Source organism: Mixophyes fleayi, chromosome 2 (genome assembly GCF_038048845.1).
Source record: "Mixophyes fleayi isolate aMixFle1 chromosome 2, aMixFle1.hap1, whole genome shotgun sequence".
In the NCBI taxonomy this organism is placed as follows: domain Eukaryota; kingdom Metazoa; phylum Chordata; class Amphibia; order Anura; family Limnodynastidae; genus Mixophyes; species Mixophyes fleayi.
Window position 1 is genome coordinate 194,590,809 of NC_134403.1, and position 20,429 is coordinate 194,611,237.

The window sequence follows — 20,429 nt, forward strand, 5'->3', positions numbered from 1 at the left end:
TGGGCTCACACAGAGCGATCTCAGCTATTTAAGCATATCTCTGTCCGCTAGTGCTGTCCGAGACATAACTTAGAGGAAGATATTGGGCATTTCTCAGATGAGGATTTGGATCAAGCTCTGAGCTGGACTAGAGCTGCTACAGAATGCATTAGATTTCAACAAATTCACCTCTATGACTTGCATGTATATACCTTACCCAGTTGATTTAAGATGGGTAGACAATCTTCCGTGGCATAGCGATCCCATGGGCTCCATTCTGCATATGATATTGGAGTGCTCCAATTACTTTGGACCTCATTTGGGACTTAATTGCCAAAAAGGGTTAGATGTTCCCTCCCTTAGCCCACAGTGTGCCTGGCTGGTTTTGATTTTAAGGCTATATTGGAGGGCAGCGTTTCCAAGTACCTGTTTAACTTGATCCCTGTGGTTAAGGTAATAATAGCGATATCAGGGATAGCAGAACATCCCCAGCGCTTTCAACAGCAGTTAACTGGTAAATGTCACTGTTAGGCATGGGTGTTTCACCTACAAATATAGGGGAGCCATAAAGGGATTCTACAAAGTCTGGTCCAGACTGACATAACCCCCCCCCCAGAAGGATGATGTTCTGATCCCGTAGGGTGTCCACAGGGCCGGTACTACCATTAGGTGAACCCAGGGCACCTAAAAAAGAGTGACATTCATCCTGTAATATCAATGTGCCTGCTTGAGCTCCCCACATGTAGTGCTGCCCACTGACAAAGGAGAAGCTCCTCCATATCAGCATTATGCTGGGAGTGTGGTGCTTAACTATGATGTCACACTGCCAGATGAAGATACCATCCCCACCTCCCACTGTAAGCAGCAGCAGGGGTGGGGAAAGCACTTTTGAGTGGGTGTGCAAGGGGTAAGGGCTTATTGCCTGGTGCACCCGCAGGGCTTGCACTGGATCATGGTGTCTGGTCCCATAGAGAGTATGACCATCCCCTAATCTCTGATGGTAGTAAGGTATCTTGTCTTCATTTCATTTATTTGCTTTTGTGTTGTGAAAACTGTGGTTTAGACACATGATCAGCATTGTAAATAAATTTCACCTTGGGGTGTTTCATCTTTAATACTCTTTAAAGGCAATATAAATTACATATCAGGTGCACTTCTGTATGCTTCACTGTACTATATGACAGTTTCTTATTTCAGTATCACATGCTGTTAGGATTTTACTAAAGATGGTCAATTTTAAAAAAAAAAAAAACAGTGCTCTTATTGTCAAGGAAAGGGGTTATTTCAGTCACATGTGCAGACATAATGTGGCCTATGTGGTGTAGAGGCCACAATGGATAGCAGAGAATCAGGTTTATAAGGAGACGACTGGGAAGAATGCTGGTTATGTGAACGCAAGTAGGTACATGATAAGCAATCAGTCCATCCTCTTGACTCCAAATGATCCAACTGACTTACATGCTTTGCTACTACTTACGCTTTAAATCTTACATTTTTGCCTTTGTATTCATCACTTTTCATTCTAGAGTACATCATGCTGTGATTAACATACAATTTGGTATGAAGAAAAAGCAGCAGTTGATACATGTCCACTTGGGACTATGTTCTTCTGTAAATCAGCACACTAATACCAATTTCACAATTCACATTGTCTTTAAGTCCCTGACATTACACTCATTTCACTGTTTAACAGTGCTCCTCACAGCGACTAAAATATGGTGTTTTGTGATATTGTCTTACACATATGACCAATACTTGCAATTGTTTTCTTTTACTTCTTTCTGGCCTTTTGACCTTTCTGGCTATTGAGTTTCCAGATAAGATCCCATACTTTTATTCCATTTGGATGTATTCAGCGTTGCTATATTTTGCAAATGGTCCACAAGACATTGATTAACAAATGGGCTTATCCAAATTCACCTCTCAACCACTGTGAAATTAAAGAACTCCAAACAAACGTTAAAAAAAAATTAGTTTTGAATGGAGTTCAGCGAGAAAATATTTTTAAAAAAAATTGTACATAATATCATGGATGAGCCATTCATTGGATCTGCCCAGGTAAGAGGAGACATGTGTGGGGCATGGGACTGTTACAAGCACACCGGCAGACCTGGCGAACCACAAGTAGAATTTTCTAATTCAAAGCACTCTACCCCAAACTGAAAATGCTCTAACTATGTCGCTCTTTCATAGGTCCTAGGACAATATAGTGAGACTGACAAAAAAAAAAAAAGTGATACAAGAGCTTTTGGTGATTCTCATTCTTATCCAAATATGATATACATAGATTCCAAAAATACTTCTTCCTTATTTCTTGATCAAATTCATTCTTGATTCAATATCTCATGAAGAATCCAACATAAGACATCTACCTCTATCTAGCTAGATTCTCATGTTCTGTAGCAGTGTTTTTCGCAAGTTGCTCACAACATAATGGTGCAGTGCACTATTCTCCTGTTACATACATGTATGTAGCCTCAGTCATAAAAGTCCTTAGTAGCAAACTAATTCAAATAAAACCTATAATGAACAGTCACTATTTGGCACAAAAAAAACAAAACAAAAAAACCCCAGCAATTTCATAGCACAAATCAGCAGAAATGAAAAGATTTTTATGAACTTTTATTTTTATCAACAATTCCTTACAAAGGAAAAAAAGAAAGAAAAATCTGATTCACCAAATCCCTTTTAAAATGTTCCACAGAACCAAATTAATTCTCTATACATCCAGTTAAAGTCAATAAATTAAAGGAATTTACAGGAGCGAAACACAGGCCTTTCACAGTGACGGGCAAAATAGAATATAAAGGTCCAAGACAAAGCATTTGAGGAGTACAACAGGACGGTGCATTGATTGGCCCTGTTCCCTTTCAGCAGTGTGAGGAATTTCCCTTCATGGAGGAAAGAAAAAAAAAAAAATTGAGAAGGTGGGAATTTAAAGGTGGGTAGAAGAAGTGTTCTTCAGACTCTCACCTCTATGAATTCCAGTTTAGAGATGCCCCCCTCTCGTGCACACAGACCTTCTTGGTGTGCACACATGCGGGGTGGAGGGCTTTCATGACGTTGTTCAGGAGGAGATGGTGGGAGAAGGTGCGGAGAATCATACTCCTCTGATGCCAGATCAGGCACATCATCAGATTGGGCATCAGAACTTTCCAAGTCACTGCGGATGCTCTCGGGCTGTGCCAACGTAATGTCGCGAGGAGCCACTTTGCCTCTACAAGCATCCTCTTCCTCCCCTTCCACAAGAGGGGCTGCAGCATGCAGCGAATCCTCAGTGCTGCTCTCACTCATCAACTGATATCGGGAAGGTTTGGCCTCGATGTGAACTTGAATCTCCAGGTTATTGGCTTCCCTACACAGAATAAATAGAAGTTGTCAAAAAAGGGTAAAAAAAAATAAAAAAGAAGTTAATTGGCACGCAAGGCAAAATGGCAAGGACAGCTATATGAGCAAGAACATCAGAATCAGCATTACTACAAAATCTTATTTTCTCTTTGTCTTCTCTTGTCTATGCACTAATACTTTCTACAAGAGATTAACACACTAGTAATGTCTCACTGATATTTTCTGCTCTATTTTTGTGAACGCTACAGGACTTAACTGATGGAATCAATTACAACCACAAAGTGAAATTTTCAAAAGTATGCAGCCGTCAATTCATTGGGAGACTCCATAGACAGTCACTTACCCTTTAGTTGTCCTTTAATTAGCCTTACACTCATTAACTCTGCCAGCTAATTAGCAAAAACACAGCTCACAAACCAACACAGCAGCTGAAGGTTGACTATATTATGTAAACTGTATTCAACGAATTAGGGCTTACCTTTCCTGTGGGTTGTATGAACTGATGATTGAGCCGGCCATTGCTCTTGTGCTGGCGCTATCACTGACAGCTCCCAGGCTAACCGAATCCTTTTGGCATGTGTCTTTCTGTACATCCGCCTGAACCTCCAACCTGCATGATAAGGGTACGTCACAACAGTTAAATATACAGACACACAATACAAAGCAGATCAGACATGATAAAATAGATCACAAAAAAATTATAAAATCGGAAACATCAATAACATTTGACTACCAGCCATACACTCCTTATGATACCCAATTATTCATAATATGTTACAGCCTGTTCCTATTATTTTTTTTTAAATGACGATTTTATTAAAAACAAATTTCATCTGGTTTTGTCTTTAATAAATTATCAGTTTAAAAAAATAAAAATGACTGCAAAGCGCAGGGAATAGTCTGTTCATTGGAACCGTAAAAATAACTCTTTATCTTTGACTAAAACAAATTCAAGCCATCTTAACTACTTTACTGTAGAACACTAACGCAACCATAACAATAATTTTTAGCAAATTATCTACCCTAGTGCACTTCTGCTCAATTATCCAGGCTGCAAAACCAGGAGAAATGTCCTAAAGAGTAAAGCTTGTTGAGGATGTTAGAAAGCTGCTGATAGGACAAGCTAGGACAGCAGCAGAGTTCTCCAGTTTACTTTTAAAAATCCACCTTCTCCATTGCAGTTGAAAGCAGTAAAGAGACTGGAGATCACCTTTATTTTTAATGAAAACGTTTTTGTAATGATTAACATGGTACTTTTTCATAAAGATGACCTACATATCATCACTACTTCTGGTGACTGAAGATAAAAATATAATGCACCTTTGGCCCACTAAAAAGTGATATTGAAGGTCCTTCATAAAAGTCAAGCAAAATAATGGAAACTTCTCTCCTGACCTTCATTCTCATTCCTCTTTCAGATGAACATGTTAAGAGGTACCTGCAGTATTTGGCTCTTCCTCCGCTCAGCATCCCACCAGTTAGTGTGCCACCTGTTAAGGTGCCCCCAGAGAGAGCTGCAAAGCTGGCAGTTTCACTGTAATTTCCCTGCAGAACACTCAATCCATCTGTGGGGCTCCCACTTGTGCTCAGGACACTGGTCAGTCCTTCCATGCTGCTTTCCCCAATACTTGGGTTCTTCAGTGCCCGCCATGCATCTGCCACTATATGGGGAAAAAATAATCACGTAAGTAATCTTCATGAAAAAAAAAAGTCCTACCTATATTGCTTTTTCATATGTGCGCAAACCATTACCCGTTATTGGCCCATCTTCTTCAAAATCAATTTTCACCCCTTTGCCATTGGCTGTGCTAACACCACAACCTCCTCCACGACATAATGACACTGGTACCACTCCATACACATAAGCCAGCATGATAGGAACACCAATCCCTAAGAATACACACAAAGACAAAAGATCAGGAGAGAGACAGAAGTTGACGTCAAGTAACAACCTCTACCGATTCCCTCGCACTTACCGACGCTCACTGCCGCTACCACAGGAGATGCAATCACAGACAAGATAACGCCTCCTGTCACAGCCAAATTCTTCTTGTGTTTAGATGTTTTTTTGTTCTCAAAGCGGCCATGGATCTACAGAAACATTATACAGAACAAGATGAAATATGCTTGCCCCATCGATGAATAATTAAATTAAGCCATACTAACGGCGCAGAATGTATTAACTCCATTTCCGTTACTTCAGGGCTTAACCCACCTTTCTGCCCACGTAAACTGGGATTCCTATGACCATAGCAGGAATGGCAATTCCAGCAATCAAGGATATGCCAACTGGAGCTCCAATCAGTGTGCCCAATTGCCAGATGATTTTCTTCTTCTTGCTCCATGGCTTTTTACCCCAAAAGGTGCACCCGGAGGGGCTGTAAAGCGCAAGAGATCACATTTAGCGATTGATTAAAACGGCCCTTGACAGTTAAGGATGTCTTCTATTGTAGGATTACCTGAGGTAGTGGAGGTCAGAGATCTCCTTCATACACAGCCAGCAGAATTCACAGCCACATACTGCACAGGTCATGTGATTACAGCTCCCATCATTCATCTTGATGATGTACGCACTGCACCGGGGGCAGGATTTCATATCATCAGCTGAGGAAGCGATACATTTGTCAGAGAAGTACACTACTGCTTGCATCCTCCTCAGTTGCTCAAAATCTAACCTGACCAAACCCTTTTGCTTTCTGAGCTAATTTGGCACAAATAAGGAATGGACACTCATCCATGATTCCAGTGTGTAGCAAATTAAAGTATGGAGCATTTTGCAAGTATGTGGTCCCCAGCAAGAAAATTAAAACAATTAACTTCAGGAACAGTTGCTATCAACAGAACGCACCATCATTCATACACTCAATTGTGCATGTTACATGGATTACAGGCAAGTCAGTAACTCAAAAAACACGTCATTTTAGACAATGCCTGGAAATGTTTTAAAGTAAATGAAAAACAACTTAAAATACAAAGAGTAAATGTTCAAAAATGTTTTGTTACCATCATCTCAAAATACATACCTGAACCAGATTCCTGACCATAGCTGATCCCAGACGGGTGTTTTCGGCGCACACCGAATGATGGTGCCCGCTGCTGACGTGCCATGTCACAGGTTTGATTTGGATGCCACACATGCTTGCAGTGGTAACAGAATTCTGTTTGACAACCTTCTCTCTCACAGGTCAGCCTGGGGCAGCTGGCACAGCCATAGGCAATCACTGCATAACTAAAACACATATTTGATCAACAAAATATACTTGAGACAAGCAGGATTCAGAAAACAAAGTCATAGTTCCTACAAATTTATGGTTGATATTCAACATTTTGAAGTACTTGACATGATATTGGCACACAAAGCCCCTTACTACTAGAAATCAACGGCATTAACAATTTTACACATAAAAGACTGTATTAATATACACAATTTATAACTTATTCAGAAATTGATATAAAAGATATGTCAAATTCAAAAGGGCAACCTACAGAAGATATCACAATCTTGGCTACACTGATTTGTAGTGAGGAAAAAGCGGGAAAGGGGAAAAAGAGAACGGTCGCACTAATTGTAGGAGTAACACCCTTATTATATGAAAATATAATGGATTATTCCAATATTTTCTTAAGTCAAGGGGTGCATCATAAACCCATAGTAATTACAAAAGGAAAAGCAAGATGTCATTTAGAATTGATGCACAGCTCACTCCTAATTTGTCAATCTAATAATAATATTATTATAAATTGTCATTCTTGTGGGAATTGTGAATACATTTGTATACCAAGTCTAGTGTGTGCCTGCATGTACATTTGTGTCATAGAGCCTTGGGGGGTTAAGTATTAACTCTTTGATTGCTAGTGTGTGCCTTGCTAACCTGTGAGCAACAACGAGTGCTCATTGTGACAGCGAAAGACAGTATATTGGGGTCCTACTGTCCATATTCAATAGGTGGTGCCAAAACCCCAAAGTGGGTGCGCTGTTTGGGGGAGATTCAGCTAAATCTGTAACCTGTGCGATAGGAAGATTGAGTGCTGGGATCGTGCGTAACCCCCATACAGCAAACACTCCCATGTCACAAGTACGCAGAGTGCAGGTTATGACTGGTAAAGGCTGTTAGGAGAGGTTTCCTGACAAAATAGAGGTGATATATTGCTTGTGTGTGTGAATATATGGTAAGATATTAAATCAGGGAGCGACTAGAGGTGGCTTTTCTAGACAAGAGGGAATTAGGAAAAAAAAAAATGTATATGAAGTAGGAAACTTGTTTAATAACACTTCATAATCCTTACAATAACAAAACTAAACAACAAGTCATTGCTCTTTACACCATATTATTAAAAAAGCCTTTTTTTATATCACTCTCTAATATGTGCATAAAGATCTAGGGATCTACTTATTATTAAAACAGCCGAAGAATGCATTATGTAGCACTGCAAAGCATAAGAGACATAATGCAGTGCTGTTGCAATTTATCATGCTGAGGCTGCTCTGGGAAACCCTGGCGAAGACAGAGACTTTTAGTAGTTCATCAGCAGCCTTATTACTGCTGGTGAATGGAGAAAGTACTATGTGTATAGCGCTTTCACCAGGGACGAATATAGTGAAGCCAGAGAGGCTTCAGTTGGATCCCATTGAAAATGACAGATAACACCATGGCGGTAACATTGCTTTCTGTATCTTAATAAAGTGAATGACTTTGAAATCCTCATCAATATATAGTCAACATTAAGCCACGTTAAGTGGGTTATGGCAGTAGAAATCTAAATCATACACAAACGATTTCTCTTGCGCCAAACCCTTCATAAATTACATGATGACATATCTAATATTACGTGATATTAAACATTTACAAAAGGCACTAAGGGGGAATTCAATTGACCACATTACTTGAGAAAGTAACACGACCCACGCATTATTACCATTAGTATGGTAATAGCGATTATTATTACAATTAGTACAGTAATTTCAATGCTGATTTTTGCTTGAAGCTCTGAGAGCCGTGGGCAGAAATCTGCATTATTATTGCCATACTAACAGTAATAGTGCACAGGCTGCATTACTTTTACAAGTCACACAGTCAATTAAATTCTCCCCCAAGTGTCAAGCACTACAGAATTTGCTTGCGTTATATAAATGATGATGACAATGATGATGTGGTGACTACTACACCTCAAAGTTGTAGCCGAATTCCCATGTTTTGCTAAATACTTTACCACAAATCCAGGCATGTTCCACTACATACTACTGCCACTATAATACACCACCTACTAATATATATATATATATATATATATATATATATATATTAGCAGCTTCCTGGTCCCATTACTACTGCATTTAGCACCATCTAAATCCCCCATCCATCTACTTCTCTTACTGTGAGCCCACACACACAGCCAGGTCTCACCCGCAGTCCGGAGCAGGGCACCACCTGCAGTCCGGGTCTGCCGCCAGGCAGCGGCGCAGCAGGAACTCCTCGTATTTTCGGGTGAGCGGGGGGTCGCGCAAGATTGCCCGGACATGCTGAGGACTGAGCCGCTCAGCGCACTCTGGACACCGCAAGTTCACCCGGCTCTCGGTGATCTCGATCCGCAGATATTGGCGCAGACAACGCAGACAGGAGCGATGTCGGCAGCTCAGTAGTTCCGGTAGTTCCTCAGGGGGCTGACGTACCAGGCACAGTGGGCACTCGATGAGAGAGTCCTCTCCTCCTGGGGATGAGGGTGGCATAGGGGCCGGCACCGCTGGAGGGGAGGGGGGTGACGGGGGTGGAGAGGGAACTGGTGGCTCAGGGACTGAGCGACTTCGCCCTGGGAACACATTGGGCAAAGATAGGAGGAGACGGCGGCGCCGGGCCCCGGGACAGGGGGGAGGCTCGGCGGAGCCCTCGGTCATGGTGACAACACCAGAGACTCCAAACCAGGAAGTGATCAGAGTCCAGGTCTGCTCTGCGCATGCGGCACTACGCCTAGATCAAACCTATACATACACAAATGAGAACGGCCGGGTAACCAGTAAGACGTCAGAAGCCCAGTGAGGGCAATGAGCATGCGCACGAGAGGAACTTGCACTTTAGTCGTACTGGCGGTCGTGTAAAATTACGTCATGTGACGTGTTCATCAATGACAACTTTCATTTGTACAGTGGAGTCCTTTTACGGTTGCGACTAAATCCCCTTCACCGTAGGTACCCAGTACCTACACTGCATGGGAAATAGCACACTCAGTGTGAGCCAGCTAAATCACTTTCACCGAAGGTATCTTTTGGTCCCCTGCTGGTCAGGTCATGAATTGGAAGGGGATTTAGCCAGCTCACAGTGAAGTGTCTAAATCCCCTTCAGTGTAGGTACCCGGTACAATGACTGTATGGGAAATAGGATTTAGCCAGCTCTTAGCCACACTTGTACTGTCTTATTTTACTGAGGTTGTTTTTGGCATACTTGCCAACATTTTTTTTTTTCTTCCGGGAGATGCCGGCTGGGACGTGGGCGTGCAGGGGGCGGGGCTGCGAAATCGCGTCATTTTGGCCCCGCCCCCGTGACGGAATGACGCAAATCGCGTCATTTTACAGTGGGGGCGGGGCTAAACGCCGCGATTCCGGGTGAATCGCGGCGTTTAAACTAAATTTTTCCCCCTTCCTATCAGGGAGATTGCCACACTCGTCCGGGAGACTCTCGCAAAATGCGGGAGTCTCCCGGACAATGCGGGAGAGTTGGCAAGTATGGTTTTTGGTGATGGTGGTATCAGTACTAAATAACAAGAAAATGGATAGTATAATATGTGCATTTTGTCTTGAATTTGTTTCCAAGTCACCCGAAAAAATAATATTTATTTAACCATTTATTTTTTATTGATAAAATGTATATATTGGGACAATCTTTTAAGAGTTAATTTCTCTTGTGGTTACTCATTACTGATTCATATGGATGTGTAGAGATCTAAGAACAAGATGATCTTAGAGTGAGAAATAGAAAAACTGAAGATACAGGGTCATAAATTGGAAGTAACAGCGAGAAATACGAACTGAAAGGTCAACTCACAGTAAAGGATAATGTGTAGATATTAGCCCATGAGAAAAGGTATTCACAATTATTATTCTATGCACATCAGCATGCATTAGACATATATAAAGAGCCCCCCTCTCCCTCACTGTTCACATAACTTGTTTTCACTAGCAGACAATTATAGTTGCCAGCTCATTTGTTTGGTGTTACTTAGTATTCTCTATGTCTGGAGTATATAGATTTGCTTACAGGAGTTGACTATTATACTTGTATGCTTTGTAGTGGATGCTTTAGGTTATGTTTTAATCATACTTGCCCAGACTCCCCAATTCTGCATAGATCTCCCGAGTTGGTTTTCCCGCATCCTGCCACTTCCTAGTGAAGTGGGCAAGATGGAGTTCTCTATGACGTGAGTCACAGCAAACCGCGTAATGTAGGTTTTGCCACCTGAGTCATATTGATGCGGCTGCATAAATGTATCGTTGGTGGCGGTATCAAAAAGACACGATTCCCTGCCTCCCATCCGTCCTCACACTTAACCATCCCTCCAGGATATGTTCATATTTTAGTGTTTACATTTTAAGTTAAAAAGTACTTGGATATACCCATGGTGTATATTTTGCTCAAGGAGTACATTATTAACCACAATGTGTCTGGTGACTCCCCAGTCATTGGCTCCTGTCCATGTACTAGGATACTGCATCTCTATCCTTAATCCTACGGGAACCATACTCAAGAAGGGCACTGGGAGTAGGTACTGCAATTATAACAAGAGCACAGAATGGTGAACAATGTAAGTAAGGCAGACAACCGGAGGAATGATTCTGAGGATTCCCTATCACAGTAAAATCTTATATATAAAGATCATTGATCTGCTTGTCTGCCCAGTTATGCATTCAGACACCCCTGCACCGATTAGGATGAAACAAACGCGAGATGGTCCAGGGTTTTATGGAGGTTAGGGTCCCAGTAGAACCTCCCGCTGCTGTACGCTGGGCAGCACTTTGACCTGACGAACCTGTTCCGGACCTTCCACTAGATGGATTTCAATGACATTTAATATAAAACAAAAACGACACAGGGCAGCTCCCTAATGGGTGTGTTGGAAGACCCGCTAACCTTCTAATTATTTTGAAATGGTTGACAGTTACATCCAAATCATTGATAACTTAATAACTTGAAGATTTAACCCCAGGAAACGCCGGGTACTTTAGCAAGTAATTAATAAAACAGGATTTTTATTCTTAATATTATTTGCTGAATTATCTTTCTTTCAATGCCATAGATTTTGTCTTTCAGCACTTATTGTGGAGGGCACAACTTGCAATGAAAATTAGAGTGCACCATATTTGTGCACGGCAAATTTAGAATCAGACACACACCGAACTTAAAATTACCTGCAGTGAAAAAAGATGTAGTTAGTGGCACACTGTACAACTAAGCGCCGGTGGGATTATGATGGATCAATTGCAAATCGCATTACAAGTTACTTCTTGTTGATATAGTTGCAAAACTAAGTTTATTATGCAGGGACCTTTCTTATAATCAGATGTGGTGTAATAGACATGGTGCTAGATGCATATTTTATCCAAAATGTGGTCATTTTTAACTCAGAACAACTGTGAATATATAATGATTGTCAGGCTAAAAAGAAATGTAGGCATTCAATAAAAAAATCCTAATAGTGGAGATGTTGCCAATCAGATTCTAGCTGTCATTTTGTATAATGGACTAAATAAATTATAACTAGAATCTGATTGGTTGCTATAGGCAACATATCCACTTTTTCAAAGCCGTACTTTAATGAATATACCCCCATGAGTGTGCTGGTCCGGGCAGCTGCCTGGATCATTCACCCCCTCCTGGGTCCTCCATTGCTGAGGGGAAGAGGGGGGAACCTTGATTGGCATAGCAATTACATGTAAAGTACATTCTTGATATACTAAAAATTGAGATGTTTTTGAGAAAGTATAGCAGGCAAAACAACAATAAAGATGTAGTAATTTTAATGGTGAAATAAATAACTAGTTTATAACAACCATTACCTCTCAAATATACAAAAAAGTTGCTTTCAGTAGGTTTTGTTTACATCACATTATGTATTTCTTACAAAATATTCAAATAAACAGTATATTACAAAGTTTAGCTGTCTGTAGTATGTAACAGCACACACACGTCTGAAAACGTCCATTTACAATATCAGGTAATATATTCCACTTGCTGGTCATCATAACAAGCGTCAACATAACTATCACTCTTCGATTTAAATTCATAAGGCATTATCAGGTGGGATAATAACATGAAGTTCAAGAGTAGAAATAAAATAATAAACTGTCTCTATTAGGTTTCTTGCTTTCTCCTTCCCTAATATCGCTTGATCAACAGACACTGTAAAAAAGAAAACCCATAACAGTCCGCTCCAGAACGTGTCCTTTTACCCTCTGGAGCACAGCTCTGGGAGAAGCAAGTCACAAACACCATTTGAACTGTCCGTTAAACCAGCAACTGCAGTTAGAGACGTTACTTGACAGACAGACATTCTGTTGAAGATTTTCAGAGGCAGCATTCAAGAAGGGTCGTAGTCCTGAGAGCGGAGGTAGCCTGGGGGGAGCGTCAGCGTGAGCATAGGGTTGGTATGTACAGAGATTGTGATAATAGATATAACAAGTGGAAATGGATAGGGCAGCACCAAATACGTTTGTAGTGAAAAGATAATTAAAAATGGAAGACAATATGAATTCAGTAGAAGCGTAATTAATGATGGAGAGTAGAGAGGTTATTCTTGCAGAGGCTATTTGAATGGATTGTAGAGGACCAAGATATCATTGCAGCAAGATGGAGGTTGCAGCACTCTGGCCAGTATGTAACAAAAATTGCTTTGTAGTACAAGAAAAAATGTTTTATTTCTGAAAGAGTAATCAGGGAAAGAAAACATAAGAAATAATAGGGTTTTTATATATCCAATAAATCCTTTTACCTTAGTCCACTGGGAAACATTGTGGTATAGTGTAGGGACCAGTCATAACGGACATTTTAAGAAATCGTAGAAGTTCACCGTAGCTCTACCCCCTCTATACCACTCTCCCGATAGGCCTTTAATTTATATTTAACCCTGGAGAAGAGTAGACAGGCTCAAACGTCAGCGATCGTGGGTGTGCAGTACACCATCATGCCAATTTCTTATCAGCAGACTTGGTGACTGGGGGCCTAGCAGACGAGAGAAACAAAAGGAGAGCACCTTAGCTTTTGGTACATTAACAGGAAGGAAAGCACGTTTTCCTGCTGTCATCTAACTAATGATATTGACTAGCTACAGCCCAAACAGGTCACCCACAGAAAAAGGAAGTGACTCAAAAGGCTTCTTAGACTCTATATCAGCTTCCAAGGACTAAAGCCAGAGAGTCCAACAAGTCAAAATCACAGAGGCAGATATACATGCCCCAATCAATCCATTGGCCAGGACCACCTCTCCCAGATACTCTGTAGCTCTCTGAATCTGCTCCACCAACAGGAGCAATTCAGAGCACTGATTGCTAGCTAAGAAGCCCAAAATTAACTGCTCGAACCAGGATTTCACATCATTGGGGCTTACATATACCCAGTATCCCGCACCTGACCCAGGCCCGTTAAGGAAACATGAAGCCTGCCCCAACATTAAGAGGTACCCATTCCTGTGGCCCACAGCAACTTGCTAAACCTATCTTCCAGCACTGTGGTGGTAAAGGTTAACACTCAGTCTTGCCGACCTACAGAGCACCCCAGTAATAAAAAAACATGCCCTGCCACGCTGGGCAATTAATCTAAACTGAAGGCCTAACAGGAGAGGAGTATAGATCAGGAGGAGTGTAAGTGAACTACTAGGATAGTGATGGCTAACCTGTGACACTCCAGGTGTTGTGAAACTACAAGTCCCAGCATGCTCTGCCAGCTATCAGCTAGTTATCTACTGGCCAAGCATGCTGGGGCTTGTAGTTTCACAACACCTGGGGGTAAATGTATTAACATGCCGGTTCTTCAACACCCGCGAGTTCAGCGTCTTCGGCGATTAAATTTAAAGCGGCGCTGCATTGTAAAGGGAAACTTCTTATTTTCTGCAAAAACATGAGTTCCAAACAATACACAGCGAGTATTCTGAGACAATAGGCTCACAGCAAGTCAGGAAAAATATACAAAATAGAAATCCAGCAGAGAGTATATAACTTAATACAATATGGATACACTGTAGAGCTAATCTTATAAAAATATTAAACCAGGGTATTTGACCTGATCCATCTATAGGCAATATGGGTCTCAGCTGTTATGGAACCATGAGTTGTTGCTTATTCTTTTTCTCTTTTAATTAAAAGAAAAAGGGAGAAAAAGAAAGAAAAAAGTGGAGAAAAAAAGGGGGTAGGAAAGGAAGAGGGTGGAGAAGGGGGGAGAGCAAAAGGAGGGGGAAAGAGTGACAGAGTGGAAAGGAAGAGGGTGGAGAAGGGGGGAGAGCAAAAGGAGGGGGAAAGAGTGACAGAGTGGAAAGGAAAAGATTTTGACAGACATCTTACAAGAGAGAGAAGCATCAGCCTTCTAAGGGGTATGTGCAATACATCCCGGTATGTATATCTATAATTCTAGGAGGCAGGATGTGAGGCTCGATGGAAAGAGTACCAAGGATCCCATACCTTGTGAAAGTTTAGAATTTTGTCGTGAAGTAGACTGGTGATATATTCCATTGTAGCCAGGTACCAAATACACAAAACTATGCTGTGAAGGCTTGGAGGAAATAGGGATTTCCATTCCTCCGCTATCTGCAAGCGGGTAGCGGCACATATATGCTGCACAAGTCTATCGCCCTGTTTGTTAAGGGATTTGACCCGAGAGCACAACAGCATAACCATTGGGTCGGGTACCACCTTGATTTCTAGAATTCTTGAGATTAAATCAGCGACCTGGGACCATAGATTAAAGATACTAGGACACGTCCACCAAATGTGGTAGAATGAGATACAGTATTTTTTTAAAACACAAAACCATATGATCTATGGCAATAACGGTCTCCGTATTATTATCACATTTGCTGGTAAGCCTCTTCATTTTGAAGTAAGAGAGGTGTCGGGATTGAGGCAACGGGGCATGTCAGGGAAAAGATAATAAGAAAGTGTCATGGGGAATATCAGAGAAAAGCTGTCGAGTGTCGTCAGGGTATTGTTGGTTGAGGAGGGGCCGTGTGGGGAAGAGGCTTCTCCCTCACATGTCCCTTCTGCCTACATGCTTTACTCACACATGCCCCACCTCTGCTCAGCACCATCACACATGCCCCCCCCCCCCCTGTGCCAGAGCAGCTTCCATCACACATGCCCCCCCCTGTGCCAGAGCAGCTTCCATCACACATGCCCCCCCCTGTGCCAGAGCAGCTTCCATCACACATGTCCCCCCTGTGCCAGGGCAGCATCCATCACACAAGCCCCCCCCCCCCCCCACATGCAAGAGCAGATTCCATCACACATGCCCCCCCTGTGCCCTGCAGATTCCAGCACACATGACCCCCCTGTGCCAGAGCAGCTTCCATCGCACATGCCCCCCCATGTGCCAGAGCAGCTTCCATCACACATGCCCCCCCCACATGCCAGAGCAGCTTCCATCACACATGCCCCCCTTGTGCCAGAGCAGATTCCATCACACATGCCCCCCCCTGTGCCCTGCAGATTCCATAACACATGCCCCCCCTGTGCTCTGCAGATTCCATCACACATGCCCCCCCAGTGCCTTGCAGATTCCAACACACACATTTCTTACCTTTTTTTTACACAAATGCAACCAGGAACCGAAAGAAATGATGGAGCTCCTGCACGACTCCCATAGACTTTCAGCAGCCCGCCTAACACTGTGACCGCTGCGATTACATGACCCTGTGATGTCATATTGACGTGCCAAGGTACCTAAGCTGAAAGGGATTTAGCCGCTACCATTTGTACAGTGGAGTACTTTTACGTCCTGCATACTGTGTTATAATTTACTGACAATAAACACATGCATGACACTGTTTCAGATACCTTTCAATACAAGTACAGTAGAAACATCAAATACTCACTTTTTTAGTGGTTGAAGTGTAAATTTAGAAGAGGCGGTATGTAAAATAGCTAATGGAAATGTAAGTGAATAGAAATTTATACTTTTACAAGGAAGGGAGAAGGAGAAGTGGCTTTATGGGGTGGTTTGAGTCAAATATTTATACCTGCTCACATAGTAATATCTCATTGTAGTGCTAATGCTCTTCCCTACCTCAAAGCACACCACTTAGTAAAATATTGTATTAATGTCTTAAAATTTAGCGACTTTTGTGCTACGAGTAGTTAAGTGATTTCTTTGATAGTCATCATAAGGCATCCATTTGGTGTTAACTAGTTTTATTCCTTATTCTTGATCCAACATAATCCAAGTAATTCATTAATACCCCTTCCTTATTCTAAATGCTGGATGACATATTTGAAGTTCTTTCTTATATAGATTCTGATCAGCTATCTTACCCACTTGTGATTGGTTGAGCGTTGCACCATTTCTTGTTAGAACTGCAAACTGCAGTTATATACATTGAAAAGTATCATAATAAATAACAAAAGTGAAATGGTTTATATATATATATATATATATATATATATATATATATATATATATATATATATATATATATTATATATATATAAAAATTTTTTTAAGGTACTTCGTTTTCAAGGACAATATAAGAACAGTTGCCAGTATACAAAATGGCATCAGTGGTACAAGCTGTTTAGTAAATCAAAGTAAACAAGAGGTGCATACTGGTGAGTATAAATATTCAGAACAAAACATAACAGATCAAGAGCGAGAAAAAAAGACAAAACTGAAACTAAATAGATTACACAAGGGTGTGTTCTGTGTATGGTGGTACAGGTAGGAGGGTTGGGAAGAGAAATTGACGACATGGCCAGGACACATAATTGTCCTCTGGTTCGCTGTGTGGAAAAAAAACACACATTCGCAATGTGCAGCCAAGTTAAATTCACATAGGCTAACGGTCCGCTACAAAATATTAGTGTTTGGATATAACTTAAAGAAGAAAGTCTGAACGGCATAGAGAAAGATCCCTTTGGGGGGGGGGACAAACTATTATAAATGAACTAATCATGCCACATTTGGTTGTATTTGTGGGATTTAAGATTTAGACATACATAGATTTTCTCTATGGTTGCTACATACACATTTCCAGCATCAAGCCACATTAAGACTTTGTACGGAGAATTTATCGGAGTACTTATCCAAACCATCTAAGCAGATATATTTTGCTTCTGAGTGTCTAATCTCAGGGAGCCAGGCAAGTTGATGGGACGAGGAGAGGGATCTTGGTGGAGGAGGGTGGCTCTCCCTTCTCATAAAAATGAGAACTGGTCTCATCTTTCTCCATTTAACCTTTGCATCCTTCCTTACTCTACCGTTAATGCAAATGCTTTGTTAATTGATGCTTAAGTTACTATATACTTTAACCTCTTTAATCTCCACATTACATTTGCTCAAAATAAAAAAACTCTATAAAAGGGAAATAAATTTTTTTTTTATATATATATATATATATATATATATATATATATATATATATATATATATATATATATATATATATATATATATCTGTGGCGACCATCTTTACCTGATTAATATTATACATGCACATTGGTCCTATTTGTCCTTGGCTGCCGTTTCAAATGATTTTATACACTTGTACACATTTCATTAATTTAAAGAAGAGCCCTTTTTTTCTTTCACTATTTTCTAGTTTTTTGGGAGTTGACCACTCCCTACAAAGGTGCTGCAGGCTTTATAAGATGGAGGTTCAGGGGAAGGTTTTAAATGGAACACCCTGAATGTAAATTTGTATCACTAGCTTAGGGACTCACCTACAGGAGATGCCTTGACGTCCGGCAGGTGAGCTTAACCCCAATATAGCTATATTGTGCACAAAATTCTCCTTTATGTTTATGCTGACACAGTGATTTTTAAATTCTGTTTGTTTCTGAGCGCCGGACAACATTTTTCTAATATTATACATGTAGAAACCTCTAGCAGCGCATGTAATGTAATTTACTTAAGCCCACGCACAGCAACATTTGTGGGTTATGGAGTACCATCCTGCAGCTATTGGGTAAGGTCTGTCATAGTTTGCTGTTTTTATCCATTTTCATCTGTTGATTTATCCTTGATATAATCAAGTATCAAATGTCAGTCAGTATATGTATGTATATTAATTTTAAATTAGTTTTAAATGTATCCTTATGTCCACTCTCTGATTGGCCGACCATTATATAAAGATCTATGTTGGCGGCTTGCATCAGACATTACCTTGAAAAAAGACCCAAGTGTTCGGGTCAAAAGTCGTTGGTAAAGAGTGGATTTTGGCAGATTTCTCTACACTGCTGGATGAAGGAGTGGCCGCTTACAACCCGGGTTTTAACAACTAGACGTTGATTTCCTCACATCACTCTGGTAGGAGTAAACTTGCCGTTTTTAATAGAGGATTGTGGTTTACAGTTGTAACTACTAAGAAAATGTCTTTTTTATTAAACATGCAATATTAAATATTTGTTTAAAAGGTATTATGCCAGCGCGTGGTATGTTTTTGTTTGTTTTGTATTTCAAACATCTAAATATAAGAGGATATAAGAAGAGACCCAAGAAGGTTGGGCCAGTGAGGATTGGAGGAGTTTGATTATATACAAGTATATAGCCTAGGGCTAAGAAGTGTGCAACTCTGAAGGGGCGAGAGCCCTGACAACAGCTCTATTTTTCTCACGTGGGTTTTTTCAGCTTAAATATCCATTCATATGCACATATAGATCTGTATGATTAATATGACAGTTTGGTGTTTGGGGCATTCTAAAGTTTGTTTGTCCTTGTTTCAACTTGATACACATATGTTCCTTCTTTTTATGTCATCATCCACTGGAGACTTGTGTACACAGTAATATGACAGCCTATAGACTTTCCTACTGTATAGGAACAACCGTTGTTGTACTATGTAAGTAGAAGATAACCATCTTCTTTGGTCAAATGCAGCATATATGAACTTCTATCGATTGAACGTTATCTATTGAAGATCCTTTTCTACTAAACATCAAAGATCCATATTCTATTTGAGGTTTATACTTTTGGCCGATTATCTATAGTTATGTAGGTTTGCGCCTTGTCTGTACACAGTATATTTTTCTATTTCACTCATTTTAGGGTTTAATGGAAGCCATTTATACAATACGGCAGCAGTCCTTAGAGGGCGCTAAGAAGTCAATTTCTCTATATATTTGTCGTACTTACAGATACGCTTCCTCCGGAATGAGTTAAACGACAATCCTACAGCTATTTTTAAAGTATTTTAAACTTATTCCTGGTGTAGAGACATTCTAATAATCAGAAATGTCTCCATGCTCCTCTATGAGAAGGATGGGCTGTCAAAAGGAACCACAGCTCCACTTATCTGATTATGAGAGGATTTTACACAGGAGGGGTCCCAGAAACAACACTAACTAGTGCAGGTTAACTAATTCATGAATCGATTATAATGTAGGTCTACACTTGCTCTTTTGTGCTAAGGTGAAAGAGGCAGTCCTTTACCCTTCCACAAATGCTAATAAGAGACTTGGCTAAATTGCATCCTGTGAGGGTGCCAATTAGTTGCCCTCAATATGATCTATTTTTTTTATATAAATATGCACCATGAGATCGTTCTAGTTTACATGCAGTTAATACAAGACACAATAGCAATAATTCTCTAAAATCAGCTCACAGCAATTAAGACAGACATAATTCTGTGGGTTAAATGGTCCTCTTCTCTACCCAACATTTATAGAAATTTTGCAGTTTATATTATGTATCAATTTTCCCAGTTAAAAGCCTTGTGCACCTGTTATACCATAGATTACAAGTTGCATTAGAAATGTTAGAGGAGAAAAAAAAAATCCACTAGTTGCATAGGTAGAAAAAAACAAATACATTAACCAATCTAACCTACACTAAACTGCTAAAAGCATGTGAACACCACATACATATGTGCTTATTGAACATCTCATTCCAAAACCATGCGTATTAAGTTTAATTTTG

General features: G+C 40.6%; 1 protein-coding gene across 1 annotated transcript; it reads right to left on the reverse strand.

Moving 5' to 3' along the window:
- Window positions 1–2,586: 2,586 nt before the first annotated feature.
- Window positions 2,587–9,284, reverse strand: RNF19B (ring finger protein 19B). Its single transcript, XM_075195250.1, has 9 exons — window positions 8,733–9,284; window positions 6,351–6,556; window positions 5,787–5,931; window positions 5,543–5,705; window positions 5,304–5,418; window positions 5,080–5,217; window positions 4,766–4,988; window positions 3,806–3,937; window positions 2,587–3,334 (listed from the first exon to the last, which is right to left on the reverse strand). The coding sequence occupies exons 1-9, from the start codon at window positions 9,218–9,220 to the stop codon at window positions 2,941–2,943; spliced, it is 2,004 nt and encodes a 667-aa protein (XP_075051351.1). The 5' UTR covers window positions 9,221–9,284; the 3' UTR covers window positions 2,587–2,940.
- Between the last annotated feature and the right edge of the window lie 11,145 nt (window positions 9,285–20,429).

Excerpts from the sequence above, each read along its gene's own strand:
- RNF19B (XM_075195250.1), bottom strand. The coding sequence starts at position 9,220 with ATGACCGAGGGCTCCGCCGAGCCTCCCCCCTGTCCCGGGGCCCGGCGC. Across the intron at positions 5,419-5,542 it reads CAGTTTACGTGGGCAGAAAG|ATCCATGGCCGCTTTGAGAA; the intron begins GTGGGTTAAGCC and ends ATGTTTCTGTAG. Across the intron at positions 3,938-4,765 it reads GGAAGAGCCAAATACTGCAG|GTTGGAGGTTCAGGCGGATG; the intron begins GTACCTCTTAAC and ends CTTATCATGCAG.